We start from the raw sequence: 18,343 nt of genomic DNA, 5'->3' as shown, positions 1-18,343 counted from the left end.
GAAAGAGAGGGAGGATGGAGGGAAAGAGAGAGAGGGAGGATGGAGGGAGAGAGGGGGAGGATGGAGGGGGAGAGGGAGGATGGAGAGAAAGTGAGCGAGGGAGGATCGAAGGAAAGTGGGAGAGGGAGGATGGAGGGGAAAGAGAGGAAGGGAGGGTGGCGGGGAAGAGGGACAGAAGTGGAGGGAAATGGAGACATCGTGGGAGAGGAGAAATAGTGGGTATTATGTGTATGATTGATTAAACTGTTAATTATATCTCCTATGTGTTTCAGGTATGCGCTCCACTTTCTGGTTCAGAGTGGGCTCACCTATGGCATCATGATCCTAACAGGAGTGGAACACATGCACAAGTAAGTCCTCTGTGTGTGTGTTTGTGGTTCAGGGTGAGAGTCGTTTCTGAAAGCCTGTATGAATGATGATGTGTAGACTGGCCACAGGTGACATGCTGTACTGCCTCTAGAGCGGCCGCTGCTGCTGGACTAATAATGTTCAAATCCCCCAGGAGAGCCCAGACATATAAAGTACCAGTGAAAAGTTTGGGAACACCAACTCATTCCAGGGTTTTTTCTTTATTATTACTATTTTCTACATTGTAGAATAGTAGTGAAGACATCAACACTATGAAATAACACACATGTAACCAAAAAAGTGTTAAACAAATCAATATATATTTTATATTTGAGATTCTTCAAAGTAGCCATCCTTTGCCTTGATGACAGCTTTGCACACTCTTGGCATTCTCTCAACCAGCTTCATGAGGTAGTCATCTGGAATGCATTTCAATTAACAGGTGTGCCCGGTTAAAAGTTGATTTGTGGAATTTCTTTCCTTAATGTGTTTGAGCCAATCAGTTGTGTTGTGACAAGGTAGGTGGGGTATATAGAATATTTGGTAAAAGACTAAGTCCATATTATGGCAAGAACAGCTGAAATAAGCAAAGAGAAACGACAGTCCATCATTACTTTAAGACATGAAGGTCAGTCAATACGGAACATTTCAAGAACTCTATGAGGAAACTGGCTCTCATGAGGACCGCTACAGGAAAGGAAGACCCAGAGTTACCTCTGCTGCAGAGGATGAGTTCATTAGAGTTACCAGCCTCAGAAATTACAGCCCAAATAAATGCTTCACAGGGTTCAAGTAACAGACCCATCTCAACATCAATTCAATCTCCGGGAGTTCACCTTCATGTGCTAACCCCACCCCGCCCTCTTTAATTTGTTCTATTTATATTTAACTTGTACATGCAGAGGTCATTGGAACAAATTGCTCCTTCTCTTGGAAGTAATAATTGGAGCAGTAAAGGAGTGATAAATCATCATTTCTTTGTGTGTGTGTGTTTGGTCCCACAGTATGTCATTATCTGTCTGATAGCGGAGGGGAGGCCATCATGGCCATCATTCCGTCCTGTTGCTCACCAGCTGTTGGCGGACATTTTTTCTTTTTTTTCTCTGGCTTCGCGATTACTGTAATAACATCTTCCAATTATTACTTCCCCTTTGGCCTCCTGTGTCTTACCGCTGGCTGTGTCCTCCACCTACCTCGAGGCACCAGTTGTTTTCAGATGAGCGCATCCATGCATAAGAGCCTACTCCAGCTCACCCCTTGTCTCTCTCCTTAGCTAGCCCAGCTGGGGCACCTCTCTGGGGGGTTGCTAACTAGGCCTACTTGATGCCCAGGCCCCATCTACAAGCCCGGAGGAAACTAATTGTGGAGAATACTAATTTCACTGCCTAATCGATTACTTTGATGTTCAGTTGATACTTTGGAGAAAAAAAGAGGAATGAACAGGTCGGCATAGATTGCTGTTGTTTCTTTCTGTCTCTCTCGTCAGTTGTGTGGGCAAGAGATTGGCTGGGTCCCAAATGGCACCCTATGTGCCCTGGTCAAAAGCAGTGCATTATATGAATATAAGGAATAGAGTGCCATTTGGGACGCTACCATTGCCTGGCTCGCCACTTATCTTGGTCCTCTGCCAAAAACGAGGGGCCACAGCAATCTTTTTTCCCTTCCCTTATTTCCCCTCTGAGAAATTAGATTGATCTGTAAACGGCAGCACATATGCCTCCAACATTGACTCGAAAATGTTTTGCTTGACTCCTTTGCGTATCTTGGAGGAGAGCTCAGTCAGCGGAGGAGGAGGAGGAGGAAGAGATGGTGGTAGTTGTCTGGCTGACATAGCCCAGAGGTGTCTTCAGGTGCATTCACAGTCACAGGTTCTCACAGTGCTGCTGAAGGAGCTAGTAGTCTCCTCCTTTCCTCTCTCCTTGTCCTTCCCCCTCCGCCCTAGTCTCTCCTTCCTGACCCTCATAGTCTGCAGGGAGCTTGACTGCATGAGTCATCGCCATGGAGTGTGTGTGTGAAGACTGAGAGTGTGGTGTACTCCTTGAGACTTAACATGCCTTCCCTGCCATGCGCGCGCACACACACACACACACACACACACACACACACACACACACACACACATTTCCTCTCTTCCTGTGGGGATGTGTGTGGGTTGTGCACGTGTATGGACTGTGCAGGCTGTGAGATATAATTGTCTCCTCTCTGATGATTTAAAGGCTGTGTGTCCCAAATGACACCATATTTCCACCCCCTGTGGGCCCTGGTAGTGAACTAAATAGGAAATAGGGTGTTTTTTGGGAGGCTGTCTGGGAGTAACAGAGCCACTATCCACTGTGCCTCCTAACTGAGTTCAGAGCACTTCCAGAGAGAGAGGGGAGGAAGAAGGAAAGAGGGAGGGAGTGAGAGAGAGGGTGGAAGAGACTGGTAAAGAGGGTGGGAAAGACAAGGAGCGAGAGCGAGGGAGGAAGTAAGAAGGAGAGGGTAGGCTTGTTGTAGATGAGGCTGAGAGAGGGAGATGGAGAGATGTGCCAGAGCACCCGCTAGATCCCCGCTCTGCTCAATAATGAGACAGCAGGAGCAGGTGGGTGACTGGCTGAATGGCTAGCTTACTGACTGATTGACTGGCTGGCTGGCTGGCTGGCTAGCTCACTGACTGGCTGACTGGCCGGCTGGCTAGCTGACTGGCTGGCTGACTGACCGGCTGGCTAGCTGACTGACTGGCTAGCTCACTGACTGGCTGACTGGCCGGCTGGCTCGCTGACTGACTGACTGGCTGACTGGCCGGCTGGCTAGCTGACTGACTGGCTCACTGGCTAGCTCACTGACTGGCTGACTGGCCGGCTGGCTAGCTGACTGACTGGCTCACTGGCTAGCTCACTGACTGGCTGACTGGCCGGCTGGCTAGCTGAATGAATGACTGGCTGGCTGAGTGACTGACTAAATGTGTCCTGTTGAAATGATTATGGGTTGATTATGATACCCATGCTCAACAGCTCTGTCTCCATGGCCTGCACAGACTGTACAAGTTTTGCAATTTTTTGCCACAATTTTTGCCGTAAGAAAGAGAGAGTAGGCTAAGTGTAGATAAGGCTGAGAGAGGGGGATGGAGAGAGATGTGCCTATTAAGGACATACCAAGCTTTAAGCTAGTGCATGAAGATCAACACGGAGCAACACAGAGCACCCGCTAGATCCCTCTGTTCGATAATGAGGCCACAGGAGTAGGTGTGTGACTGGCTGGCTGACTTACTGACAGAGACGAGCTGCTCTACGTCCTGCTGGGATGTTTACGGAATGATTATGATACCCATGCTCAACAGCTCTGTCTCCATGGAGACCTCGTCTTTTGTCACCTTTTGGCCAGCACAGACTGTAGGATATTAGTCGTCTTATGCCACGATTCTGCCATCCCAGACCAAATGTCCATGTAGTGGGTAAATTCTTAAACAGCTTGGTAAATTCCAGAAAATTATGTCATGGCTTTAGAAGCTTCTGATAGGCTAATTTGACATCATTTGAGTCAATTGGAGGTGTACCTGTGGATGTATTTCAAGGCCTACCTTCAAACTCGGTGCCTCTGCTTGACGTCATAAGGAAAATCAAAAGAAATCAGCCAAGACCTCAGAAAAAAAATTGTAGACCTCCACAGGTCTGGTTCATCCATGGTAGCAATTTCCAAACGCCTGAAGGTACCACGTTCATATGTACAAACAATAGTACGCAAGTATAAACACCATGGGACCACAAAGCCGTCATACCGCTCAGGAAGGAGACGTGTTCTGTCTCCTAGAGATGAATCTACTTTGGTGCGAAAAGTGCAAATCTATCCCAGAACAACAGCAAAGGACTTGTGAAGATGCTGGAGGAAACAAGTACAAAAGTATCTATATCCACAGTAAAACGAGTCCTATATCGATATAACCTGAAAGGCCGCACAGCAAGGAAGAAGCCACTGCTCCAAAACCACCACAAAAAAGCCGGTTTACAACTGCACATGGGGACAAAGATCGTACCTTTTAGAGAAATGTCCTCTGGTCTGATGTAAAACAAAAATAGAACTGTTTGGCCATAATGACCATTGTTATTTTTGGAGGAAAAAGGGGGAGGCTTGCAAGCCAAAGAACGTCATCCCAAACATGAAGCACAGGGGTGACATCATGTTGTGGGGCTGCTTTGCTGCAGGAGGGACTGGTGCACTTCACAAAATAGATGGCTTCATGAGGAAGGGAAATTATGTGCATATATTGAGGCAACATATGAAGACTTCAGTCAAAAAGTTAAAGCTTGGTCACAAATGGGATTTCCAAATGGACAATGACCCCAAGCATTCTTCCAAAGTTGTGGCAACAAGGTATTGGAGTGGCCTGACCTCAATCCTATAGACATTTGTGGGCAGAACTTAAAAAGCGTGTGCGAGCAAGGAGGCCAACAAACCTGACTCAATTACACCAGCTCTGTCAGGAGGAATGGGACAAAATTCACCCAACTTATTGTGGGAAGCTTGTGGACGGCTACCCGTTTGACCCAAGTTAAACAATTTAAAGGCAATGTTACCAAATACTAATTGAATGTATTTAAACTTCTGACCCACTGGGAATGTGATGAAAGAAATAAAAGCTCAAATAAATCATTCTCTCTACTATTATTCTGACATTTCACATTCTTAAAATAAAGTGGTGATCCTAACTGACTTAGGTCACAGGGAATTTTTACGAGGATTAAATGCCAGGAATTGTGGAAAAACTGAGTTTAAATGTATTTGGCTAAAGTGTATGTAAACTTCCAACTTTGTATTTCCCTAAATTATCAAAACTTGTTTTCTGATTCATTCTTTCATCTCTCTGCAGCAGGCATGTAGTGAAGAATATGTTTGGAACATCTAATCGCAGTATCGAATCGCAATACGTATAGCATCGTGAAAATCGCAGTACATATCTTATCGGCAACTAAGTATCGTGATAATATCGTACCATGAGGTCCCTGGCAATTCCCAGCCCTAGTAGTGAGCTATTGTGATTTTTGTCTGTCTTTATTCTCAGATACTGTTTGGTGGTGGCCCTGGGGTATCTAAGCTTCTGCCAGATCACGCGTGTGTACGTCTTCGACTATGGCATGTACTCTGCTGACTTCACAGGGTAAGACTCGAGTGCGGTAATACAATGCCCCGATGTCCTCATGTAACATTGTGTCGGAAGATTGTGTGAAACCATGCCTGAATTCATGGGACGGCTTTATATCCTAATATAGCTTTTGCTTATGATCACTCATTTCATTTCCTCTACCCCTAGTCTCTTTTACACTTTCACTCTCTTACTCTCTCTCTGTCTCCCTCTCTCTCCATAGGCCTATGATGGTGATAACACAGAAGATCACCAGCTTGACGTTTGAAATCCACGATGGTAAGTAAAGGAGCTTTTTCCCCCCCTTCAAACAAGACATAGAGAATATATTTCTGGATTAATCACATAAGCCTGTCTCCTCCTCTGATGTCAGATGGACCAAAAGACAGAAGTCATGCACTAGTAACATCATGGGATATTCCTCACATCACCTCCAATGTTATGGCATGTTTAATACCCCCACATCGCTGGAACATCTCACATACTTACTCCATTTCGCCATAGAAATGTGGAGGAGTCCGGATCATAAGGCTGTGTTATGAGTACACATTCTATTGTGCTCTGATAACTGCCACACGGACCAAAACTAAAAGAGAAGAAGAAAGCAGAATAGAAAGTATGTGTTCGAGAGAATAAGGAGCAATAGCTTCATCAAAATAAATAGCTTGCCACACATGCACACACACACACACACACACACACACACACACACACACACACACACACAGGGATGAGGGATGGCCTGTGTCACATGTGGCTCCAGTCCCTAGCAGGCATTAGGCTGTAATATAATGAGCTGATTAGCTGTACTTATCTTGTTATCAGAGTAATGGCCCCCATAAACAACTCAGAATTATTTGGCCCGCTTCCCTCCGGTCGCCTCATCCCCAGGGTGTGGTGTGCAACAAGAGGGGTTGCTGAGACAACGGGGCTCCAAACTTTCTGGAAGTTTAGCATCTGTTACATAGCCCTTAGATCAGCAGGGATCTACAAAGAGTGAGAGAGAGCGAGACCGACCACTGTGACGTAATGGATATCATTACCCACACTGGACAGTCACAGGAGAGGACAGGACAGCACTGACTTCTCAGAACACTGCCTCTCTCTGGGAGGAAGTCTATGGGCATGGCATGGTGGCCTCACCTTTGTCAACCATATATACTGTTATGAAATGTTTTCGTTCCAATACATTGTAAAGTCAAAGTGAGTATCTTGAACACAAACCACCCTGATCAAAAGCAAGCATTACATATGTGTTCATCTCTGCGTCCCTCCCACCAACAGGAATGTGCCGGAAAGAGGAGCAGCTGACTCCAAATCAGAAAATCCTGGCTATAAAGTATGTTTTACACGTATGTTTTTGTTATTTTGAGCAGAAAATGGCAGCTTCCTGTATGATCATGTAAGGACGCTCTGGCTCTGTAGTGGCTGAATTCCAAAACCGACCCTTAGTCTCTAGCCATAGGCATTTCATGTAGCTCTTTTTAAAAGGTTATTTAAAAATGCCTTTAGTTACATTATTTATCTTGAGAGAGGTAGAGAGAGTCTTTGTGGATTCTAACTATGCCTGTATCAGTCAGCATCACAGTCTGTACTGTCACTGTAATGACTGGGCGACCGTGTTGTGATGGTTTCCGTGAGTCCCTTTTGTGTCAAAGTTGTCACTATCTCTATGTTGACTGTCTCCCCCTTCACTGTAAGGACTGTGTTATGACTGTCTCTGAGTCTCTTCCATCCAACCCTGTAGGAGGATGCCCAGTCTGCTTGAGTACTTCAGCTACAACTGCAACTTCATGGGCATCCTGGCTGGCCCCACCTGCTCCTACAACGATTACATCGCCTTCATTGAGGGTACACCCTGCCGTCGCCATAGAGACCAGCAGACAAATGGGAAGGCCAATGGCAGGCACAAACAAACGGACCCCTCCCCAAACGTAAGCATTGGTCTCAAATGCCACTATGATGTTTTGGAAACTAACCAAATGGGCAGCATGCTCTGCTTTTAAAACATGCCAACTATTACCAATGCTTGTCTGAAACATTCTTTCTAAGAGGACACCATTGCTGTGTAGTAAATGCACAGTATTCACTGAAGGAATAGCAACATGGCTGTCTTTTGTCTTTTCTTGCGAAGAGCTCAATTATACATAGCCGATGTGAGTTTAACGAGGCTGCGTCCCAAATGGCACCCTATTCCCATGGGCCCTGGTCAAAAGCAGTGCACTATATAGGGAACAGCGTTCCACTTGAGACACACGGTTTTTAATGGCTGACGTTTCCCCCCCCTCCCATTCCTCAGATTGAAGTCGTCCGTAAACTGGCCACCTGTTTCTTCTCCCTCATGGTTTTCCTGTCCGTGTGTAAAGTGTTCCCTGTGGAACGGAACATCGACGACGACTTCATCGCCACCACGCCCTTCTACGCCCAGGTGGTCTACCTCTACCTGTCCATGCTGACCACCCGGCCCAAGTACTACTTCGTCTGGACACTGGGTGGGTCTTCTCTCTCTTCCATAGGCTATCTTCTGATTCTCCACCCTTCTTTCGAAGTGTGCACTTGCCCTTCAACCAATGTTTAAACCAATCCAACACTTTCAAATCCATGATGGGGAGTGTGGGAGAAGGAAGGAGAGTCGCGATGTAGTCGTAGACAGTTTCCCATTGTAAAGCTCCATCTTTAGGCTTGTTTTCATTGATTGACCCTGAAAACAATTCTTAGCTATAATATCCTCCATTATTCCATGTTGACAAGTAATCCCTCCCAGACTGAGAACAGATGAGCTTTAAAGGTGATGAAATCAGTCCAACTTCGATCAGCAGTTTAGTTTTCCCTCTTCTCTAATGGAGGTAGCATCCTTGACTTCAGAAATTCAGCTTCTCCTCACCGATATCCAAAATATGGCCTTGTTATTCTTAGGGTCTGCAATGTCCACACGAGAGGAGTGCTGAATTAATCATGGAAGTGTTTGTAACAAGGTGTGCATGCGTGTGTTTGTTTGCAGCAAGGTGTGAGAGTATGGTGATAACAAGCAGGTAGAGGTGGGACTCACTCGGTGCTTCTCTGTACACGTACACACACACACACACACACACACACACACACACACACACACACACACACACACACACACACACACACACACACACACACACACACAGAGGGAACGGATGCACCGCCTCATTGTCATGTTGTTCCACACTGTCTTCTACAGGAGCTCAAAGGAATATGGTGCTTCACTTTACTGGTCATAAACATGATGTATAGATTCTGTATTGTCCTGTACTTTGATATTAATATGCTGTTATTAGGATGATGGATGATCTGATGTTAATAACATAAATTAATGTCTATAATGATATTATCATCACTAATAAATGGTGCACTTTGTGGATGCAATTACATCCCCTCTGAGCTGGGTTTCTCTCAAAGTTTCTTCCTCCTAGGGAGTTTTTCCTGGCTACTGTGCTTTCACTTCTGCTTTGCTTGCTCTTTAGGGTCAAGGCCAGGTAACTGTTAAGCACTTTGTGACGACTGCGGATGTAAAGAAGGGCTTTATAAAATACAAGTGATTGATTGATGGATGACAGTGCAGATGGGACATGTGTGAGTGGATGGAGATGGTGTTCCTTAAAGTACGTGTTTTCATTCTGAACAGCCGATGCCATCAACAACGCAGCAGGCTTTGGGTTCAACGGATACACCAGTGACGGCTCACCACGTTGGGATCTCATCTCCAATCTGAGGATAACGGATATTGAGGTTTGATTTATTTGTAATTTTTGTGCCATTTGTCTTCATTCATGCCTCAGTATGTTTATCATAACTCGAATCCAAGCTAAAGTTACTGTATACTGATGTTTTCATTCTCTCCCTTGGTTCCAGTTTGCCACCAGCTTTAAGATGTTCCTCGACAACTGGAATATACAGACGGCACATTGGCTCAAAAGGTACAGAGACAAAAGAAACCAGGATTAGTCTGTAATTGGTAAAGACACAAAGTGTAATTTCATCCATGTCTTTCTCTAATTATCAACAACAGTTTGCAGCCACATTGTACATACATACATAAATACATTTAAATAGAATACATTTAAATACAATACCAGTAATTACAGTTGAGGCTTTATTTTTATTTAATGTGAGGTGTGCCCTAAATAACTTGTGGATGTGCCTATACTCATGGCACTGGGGACTTGTCTGTCTGTATAAAAGTGTGCCACCTAGTGGATATTGTTAGCACTAACAGTAGTTTCCATTAACCTTATCAGTTCTGAGACCCCAGCAAAAATCAGACTTTCATTTATCTGAATGTACAGCCCTCATATTTAGCCTCACAATGAAGTATTTTACCATTTTCTTTTCAGGACAACCAGGGCTACAAGTACAACACAAAACAATTTGACATAAATAGTTGCATTCATGAGTTTTGTTGACACGTCACACACAAAAAATGTCTGCCAAAGCAAAAACCTGATGAAAATGATGTAGGTATAGAAATGGTTTGCTCTGTGAGAAATTAATATCCAGCTAGTCAGTGACAACTGTGTGGAGTTTGTGACCTCAACTATGTGAGTTTATTATAGTATTATGGACACTATGTACTGGGATATCCAATGATCTTTTATGTAGAAGCACCCCTTACCTTCTAACGACTCTTGTTTAGCCTGTGAGCTTCCTAGACTAAAACATGCATGTTCGTGAGAGTCTCAGCTTTTCATAGATGGCTATTTAATCGTTTTTAGCTCAAACTATTCGGACTTTACAGACGTTTTTGTAAAAAGATCCGGCCCCGGGCCCCTTCGGGATCCGCCCTTGTTTTATTAACACAGCTCTAGCTGTGTTGATGTGTAAAATCACACAGACTAATGGTTGATATGTTAATCACATAGACTAATGGTTGCTATCAAAGGATGCAGAAAAAATTGAAATCCATAGAACGTGTGTGTGTGTGTGTGTGTGTGTAGGGTGTGTTATGAGCGCTGTCCCTACAACCCCACGGCGGCTACCTTCATCCTGTCGGCCATGTGGCACGGAGCCTATCCTGGATACTACCTCACCTTCCTCACCGGCATTGTGGTCACACTGGCTGCACGCGCCGTGAGTACTGTCTCTGTATCTCTCTCTCTCTGTATCTCTTTATGTTTCTCCCTTTTTCTGTATATCTCTCATTTTCCATATCTCCCCCTTCTAAAACAAACACTGACACTCAGACACAAGCTGGCCTCTCTCTCACTCAAGTCTGTTTCTGTCGAGACTCACTAAGCCCTAAACTTTTCAAAAGCACCGATTTAAAAAATAAAATAAAACGTTTTTAAAAAACGTGATTCACAGTATCCGCTTAAACAAATTGCATTTTTTTTCTTATGTCGATGACTTCAGCTATCACCATAGATATCCTGATAAAACAAAATGCCACGTTCATCCTGATGGTTCTTTATTTCTGCATCATCAGTGTGGGTTAAGGGATCACTCATAGTTAGTCCACCATGGAGACTCTGTGCTCTGAAGGCGTAACCTGAAGGAAGTAGCATATTTATTAGAGACTGGATCTGCATCCCAAATGGCACCCTATTCCTTAGTGTAATACTTTTGACCAGAGCCCTGGTCACTATCGGTGTACAAAACATTAGGAACACCTGCTCTTTCCATGACATAGTTTTCACCTGGTCAGTCTATGGTCCCTTATTGATGTCACTTGTTAAATCCACTTCAATCAGTGCAGAGGAAGGGTAGGAGGTGCCAGGCACACATGTACTGTATGTCAAGAACTGCAACGCTGCTGGTCACGCTCAACAGTTTCCCGTGTGTTTCATGAATGGTCCACCACCCAAAGGACATCCAGCCAACTTGACACAACTGTGGGAAGCATTGGAGTCAACATGAGCCAGCAGCCCCGACGAATTGAGACTGTTCTGAGGGTAAAAAGCAACTCAATATTAGGAAGGTGTTCCTAATGTTTTGTACACTGTGTTTAGGGAGTCGGGTGGCATTTCAGATGCAGCCTGGGTCCAGCTGCTAGACTGCACAGATAACAGGCCAACCAGATAGACAGATGGAGAGCAGACAGGGCAGGAATCAGGCTAATGGAGCATCACCTGAGTCACTTTGAGACCCACCGAGGCAGATCACCGCTGATGGATGAGTCGAGAGAGAAAGTCCAGTTGAAAACTTGACTCTTGGTTGCATCCCAAATTGTACACTACTCCCTATATAGTGCACTACTTCTAACCAGGGCCCATGCACTATAAAGGGAATAGGGTTCCATTCAGATTGCAACCTTAGATATGGGAAATGTGAACTTGGCAAGGGAGAGAGAAAGCGAGAGAGTTAAGGGCAGAGCAGGAGATTTAGAAGGGTAGTTTATACATTTTGTCTCACTTCTTCTTTTGCTCCACTGAATTCGTTGCTTTGGTTCTTTTTTTCTCCCCAGATGAGACACAACGTGAGGCCACACTTTCTGGGCTCGCCGTCACACAAGCTAGTGTACGATGTGATCACGTGGGCGGGCACCCAGATTGCCATTTGTTACACTGTGGTGCCTTTTGTGCTGCTGTCTGTTGGGCCCTCTATGAAGTTCTACAGGTGAGTGGCAAGAAACTATGTTTGCATCCTACAGTTGAAGTCGGATGTTTACATACACTTTAGCCAACTACATTTAAACTCAGTTTTTCACAATTTCTGACATTTAATCCTAGTAAGAATCCAGGTCAGTTAGGATCACCACTTTATTTTAAGAATGTGAAATATCAGAATAATAGTAGAGTGATTTATTTCAGCTTTTATTTCTTTCATCACATTCTCAGTGGGTCAGAAGTTTACATACACTCAATTAGTATTTGGTAGCATTTCCTTTAAATGGTTTAAATTGGGTCAAACGTTTCGGGTAGCCTTCCACAAGCTTCCCACGATAAGTTGGGTGAATAATGGCCCATTCCTCCGGACAGAGTTGGTGTAACTGAGTCAGGTTTATAGGCCTTCTTGCTCGCTTACGCTTTTTCAGTTCTGCCCACAAATGTTCTATAGGATTGAGGTCAGGGCTTTGTGATGGCCACTTCAATACTTTGACTTGGTTGTTCTTAAGCCATTTTGCCACAACTTTGGAAGTATGCTTGGGGTCATTGTTCATTTGGAAGACACATTTGCGACCAAGCTTAAACTCCCTGACTGATGTCTTGAGATGTTTCTTCAATATATCCACATAATCCCCCCCAATGATGCCATCTATTTTGTGAAGTGCACCAGTCCGTCCTGCAGCAAAGCACCCCAACAACATGATGCTGCCACCGCCGTGCTTCACGGTTGGGATGGTGTTCTTCGGCTTGCAAGCCTCCCCCTTTTTCCTCCAAACATAACGATGGTCATTATGGCCAAACGGTTCTATTTTTGTTTCATCAGACCAGACATTTCTCCCAAAAGTACGATCTTTGTCCCCATATGCAGATGCAAACCGTAGTCTGGCTTTCTTATGGAGGTTTTGGAGCAGTAGCTTCTTCCTTGCTGAGCGGCCTTTCAGGTTATGTCGACATAGCACGCGTTATACTGTGGATATCGATACTTTTGTACCTGTTTCCTCCAGCGTCAACACAAGGTCCTTTGCTGTTGTTCTGGGATTGATTTGCACGTTTCGCACCAAAGTACATTCATCTCTAGGAGACAGAACACGCCTCCTTCCTGAACGGTATGACGGCTGCGTTGTCCCATGGTGTTTATACTTGCGCACTATTGTTTGTACATATGAACGGGGTACCTTTGGGCATTTGGAAATTGCTACCAAGGATGAACCAGACCTGTAGAGGTCCACAATTTTTTTTCTGAGGTCTTGGCTGATTTCTTTTGATTTTCCCATGATGTCAAGCAAAGAGGCCCTCAGTTTGAAGGTAGGCCTTGAAATACATCCACAGGTACACCTCCAATTGACACAAATGATGTTAATTAGCCTATCAGAAGCTTCTAAAGCCATGACATAATTTTCTGGAATTTTCCCGAGCTGTTTAAAGGCTCAGTCAACTTAGTGCATGTAAACTTCTGACCCACTGGAATTGTGATACAGTGAATTATAAGTGAAATAATCAGTCTGTAAACAATTGTTGAAAAAATGACTTGTGTCATGCACAAAGTAGATGTCCTAACCGACTTGCCAAAACTATAGTTTGTTAACAAGAAATTTGTGGAGTGGTTGAAAAACTAGTTTTAGTGACTCCAACCTAAGTGTATGTAAACTTCCGACTTCAACTGTAAATGGCATCCTATAGGGCTCTGGTCAAAAGTAGTGCACACTATAGGGAATAGGGTGCCGTATGGTACACATCCAGAGAATAGTACGTTACCTCACTCAAGTCTAAAAAAAAGTATTCATAGTTTGACCTTGGATGGAAGTGCAAGAACAATTGTGTTTTTACCTAAAACTCTGACCAACAGGCTAATTTATCGCTGAAATGTAGAGGACCATTAGTCCTTCTGACAGACATACACTGAACAAAAATATAAATGCAACATGTAAAGTGTTGGTCCCATGTTCCATGAGCTGAAATAAAAGATCCCAGAAATGTTCCATATGCACAAGAACCTTATTTCTCTAAAATGTTGTGCTCAAATTTGTTTACATCCCTGTTAGTTAGCATTTCTCCTTTGCCAACGATGCATCCACCTGACAGGTGTGGCATATCAAGAAGCTGATTAAACTACATGGTCATTACACATTTGCACCCTGTGCTGGAGACAATAAAAGCCTAATCTAAAATGTGCGGTTTTGTCACACAACACAATGCCACAGATGTCTCAAATTTTGAGGGAGCGTGCAATTTGCACGCTGACTGCAGGAATGTCCACCAGAGCTGTTGTTCATTTCTCGACCATAAGCCACCTCCAACATAGTTTTAGATCATTTGCCAGTACGTCCAACCGGCCTCACAACTGCAGACCAAATGTAACCACGCCAGCCCAGGACCTCCACATCTGGCTTCTTCACCTGCAGGATCGTCTGAGACCAGCCACCCGGACAGATGATTAAACTGTGGGTTTGCACAACCAAAGAATTTCTGCTCAAAATGTCAAAAACTGCCTCAAGAAGCTCATCTACGTGATTGTCGTCCTCACCAGGGTCTTGACCTTACTGCAGTTCGGCATCGTAATCGATTTCAGTGGGAAAATGCTCACTTTCGATGACCACTGGCACCCCGGGGGAAGTGTGCTCTTCATTGATGAATCGCTGTATCAACTGTACCGGGCAGACGTCAGACAGCGTGTATGGCGTTGTGTTGGCGACGTCAACGTTGTGAACAGAGTGCCCCATGGCGGCGGTTGGGTTATGATATGGGCAGGCATAAGCTACAGACAACAAACACAATTGCATTTTATCTATGGCAATTTCAATGCACAGAGATACTGTGACGAGACCCGTTGTCGTGGCATTCATCCGCCGCCATCACTTCATGTTTCAGCATGATAATGCATGGCCCCATGTCGCAAGGATCTCTACACAATTCCTGGAAGCTGAAAATGTTCCAGTTTTTCCATGGCTCGCATTGTCACCAGACATGTCACCCATTGAGCATGTTTGGGATGTTCTGGATTGACGTGTATGACAGCGTGTTCCAGTTCCCACTAATCTCCAGCAACTTCGCACAGACATTGAAGAGGAGTGGGACAACGTTCCACAGGCCACAATCAACAGCCTGATCAACTTTATGCGAAGGAGATGTGTTGCGCTGCATGAGGCAAATGGTGGTCGCACCAGATACTAACTGGTTTTCTGATCCACGCCCCTACCTTTAAAAAAAGTATCTGTGACCAACCGATGCATATATGTATTCCCAGTCATGTGAAATGCATAGATTATGGCCTAATGAATGCATTTCAATTGACTGATTTCCTTTTAAGAACTAACTTAGTGAAATATTAGAAATTGTTGCATTTTATATTTTTATTCAGTGAATTTATAATACGAATAGCGCTAGCAAGCTCTAGAGAGATTAGATGTTTGATCTCTGAGAATAGTCAAGGGCATTAAACACATTTGATGTTGACAATAATTATCCTTACACAGTAGCTTTTTTTCCCCTTTTCTGAGAAGTTGAATGAACTTGTTGTGATAGTTGTTGTGAACCTTCGGTGTCCAAGAGAAATTCCTTGCAATATTTGTTATAAGTTGTCAAATTCTGATTCTTATATTGATCCCTAAATCATCCCACCTCTCCCCTCCCAGGTCCTGGTACTTCAGCGTCCACATCGGCTGTGTTCTCCTGGCCGTAGCCCTGCCAGTCAAGCCCCGACACCTGCGCTTGAAAGAGCAGCAGAAAGGCCTGCATCTGGCCCCCATCCTGTCCCACCGGGACTCCACCTCCACAGACAGCAACTGCAACCAGAAGACCAAGGCCACATGAAGCAGAACCAGACCAGCTAAAGGTGGACACACAGAGAGACTAGCACCGAGGACTGCAGGGGACTGTCCAACACTGTATTAAATCCACTTATAAAGAGAGAGAGTGAGGTGGATAGAGGAGTAGATTCTAACAAACAAACTTTGACAAACCTGACCAACCTGCCTCTGTTTGTCTCTGTTTTGGAGTGGGATGATGATTCTCATTCAGTCACATGGCACTGAGACTGAGCAGCAACCACACCATAGAGGGAAGGATGTATGGCTTTGGGATATGTCCAAAATGGCACCCTATTCCCTATTTAGTGCACTTCAAAGGGAATAGGGTGCCATTTGGGATGCAACTCTACTGTATTATGATGATTTGTGTCTGGGGTGGAGTGGGATGGATGGGTCCCGGTGATGAAATGCCAGTATTGTACTATTACTGTATTATGGGAGTATGCAGACTTGCCTTATACCCTTTGTCTCTTTCTCCACAATCTTTTTTTTTGTTAGCTTTTGTGTATCCTTCTCACATTGGATATTGTCTGGGCTGTGTTTCTCACTTGAGGTGAACAGGTTTTAGTATCAGGTGGGCGAGATTGAAGTGTTCTCTCAGTTAACGGTGACAAGTTAGTGTTTTAGTCCTGGTGAAAAGCAAATGTAAGTTAACTTCTCTATGATACAGGAAGTTAGAAGAATTAAAGAGAAGGAAAACAAGATGGCAGTGTCCTCAATGTCTTTTTACATGATATGATTCATAGTCTCAACATGGAATGTGTACAAATTGCACCCCTTTCCCTACATACAGCAGTACAGTTATTTTGACCAAAGCCCTAAGGGCCCTGGTCAAAAGTAGTGCACTATTTAGGGATATGGTGACATCCAAGGACCTACTCCAGACTGTTTGCTTTTACTAATTGATGTTATGGGCTGACTTCAATGCCACTGCTGTTTTATTCAGTTAAGTCATAGTATGCTTTTTACATAACGGCACCAAGAGTAGTTACTAACTCCTACTTATTCATGATTTATGTGTGTCAGTAGTGTGAGAGGCAAGATGGTTTAGTATTTCCATGTGTAGAGGTCAATGTTTTGTCATTACATGTATTTGTTATTTATGTGATTCCAATGGACTTGTGGTATGTTCAACAAAGGTGAAAAGGTGGTGTTAAGGTAAGAAAATCAACCTGACATACTGTTAAGTTGGAGGTGAAAGGGACAACATTACAGTATTTATGAACACTCCTCTTCTTCAGACAGTTCTGATTCTATTTTCATTACAGGGGGAAGTGAAAACTAAACCTACTTCTTCTTGAGTCTATTGTGAGTTAACTATGGTAATTGTGAGAAACCTTTGCTTGGGGCCCTGGTGAAAGGAGAATGGTGCGCTCATCCTAACCCCTCAGCCAACCGCGCTACTTGTTCATGTGGATGATGTGGATGGTTTGTTTTTGTATATGATGTGATTAAAAGATTGATCTTTTCGCAACTTGACATAGTAAGTGTGATATGCAAAAGGAAAATTAATAACTGGTGTAATTGTTCTTATTACAGTGTTATAACACAGGAGAACCTCAATTGCTACTGTATAAATTTGACAGAGAGAGAGAGGGCTGGCTGGTGGACAAGATTACTGAGCAGGGCATGATTGAAAAAAATACTTAAAGATCCCCAATTTACAACCTACAAGGCTTAATTTACAAGTCAAAGACATTGTTTTTTTTGTTTACTCCCTGACAGCACTGTTTGATTGGCTAGAGTATTACTTCCACATAGGCCTTTGTAGGTGGTTCTATTTAAGGCACAGTATTAGTTCTACTGCTAGCAGGTACACCAGTCAGAGCTCAGAAATGTAGGCCTGTAGCTTTTCACAGGCACCTGCCTCTGTGTCAGTAACCACATTTCCATCCAATTTTTACGAAAGTAAAGTCATACCCTATAAAAATCACGACAGCTGTGATGGAAACAGGAAGTTATGGTGCAATTTTAGAAATGCAGACAGATCATTTGTTCGTTCGACATGGCGGGATCTTTTTGTGTCTCAAATTAATTATGCGAGAAATGGCGGTGGAAACACCTTTTATGCGCAAATATTGATATAATAACCATCATATCGAAGTAAACTTGGAGTCCCATGATGATATGGTATGTGGTCCTCCCACTACGATTTGGGATATCACGCAGTTTATCAGGCTACTGATCAAATAAATTATGATGAATTTCACGGTGATCTTAATTATCATTTCCAATAAATATCGAGGGTCTTATTCTGACGCCATGATGATCGATTCTTGACTACCGTTTGACAAATACACATATTTTCGCTTTTATCCATAATATCATGTAGACGAGCCTACCCGCACAGCATACCCACACTGTATCTGCGAGTTTGGGTTAGAGCGCACGTGTCAAAACCAGAGTAGGCACATTTGTTATTTAACACAACAGTTTTTGTGATACAAATAGTGGAAAAGTTTACAATGTGATGGACACATACTGAACTTTAGATTTTA

At 43.8% G+C, this 18,343-nt stretch overlaps 1 protein-coding gene across 1 annotated transcript in view; it reads left to right on the top strand.

The window, feature by feature from the left end:
• Positions 1-17,324, top strand: part of mboat2b (membrane bound O-acyltransferase domain containing 2b) — a 60,257-nt gene extending 42,933 nt beyond the window's left edge. The window contains exons 3-13 of the mRNA XM_042300622.1: positions 273-350; positions 5,387-5,482; positions 5,691-5,746; positions 6,752-6,806; positions 7,215-7,401; positions 7,767-7,959; positions 9,123-9,226; positions 9,350-9,414; positions 10,432-10,564; positions 11,898-12,049; positions 15,672-17,324. Coding sequence (XP_042156556.1) covers positions 273-350; positions 5,387-5,482; positions 5,691-5,746; positions 6,752-6,806; positions 7,215-7,401; positions 7,767-7,959; positions 9,123-9,226; positions 9,350-9,414; positions 10,432-10,564; positions 11,898-12,049; positions 15,672-15,849 — 1,297 coding nt within the window. The 3' untranslated portion in view covers positions 15,850-17,324. The remainder of the gene's footprint in view (positions 1-272; positions 351-5,386; positions 5,483-5,690; positions 5,747-6,751; positions 6,807-7,214; positions 7,402-7,766; positions 7,960-9,122; positions 9,227-9,349; positions 9,415-10,431; positions 10,565-11,897; positions 12,050-15,671) is intronic.
• The last annotated feature ends 1,019 nt before the right edge of the window (positions 17,325-18,343 follow it).

This window comes from Oncorhynchus tshawytscha, linkage group LG18 (assembly GCF_018296145.1).
Source record: "Oncorhynchus tshawytscha isolate Ot180627B linkage group LG18, Otsh_v2.0, whole genome shotgun sequence".
Taxonomy (NCBI): domain Eukaryota; kingdom Metazoa; phylum Chordata; class Actinopteri; order Salmoniformes; family Salmonidae; genus Oncorhynchus; species Oncorhynchus tshawytscha.
This window is presented reverse-complemented; position numbering and strand designations above follow the sequence as displayed.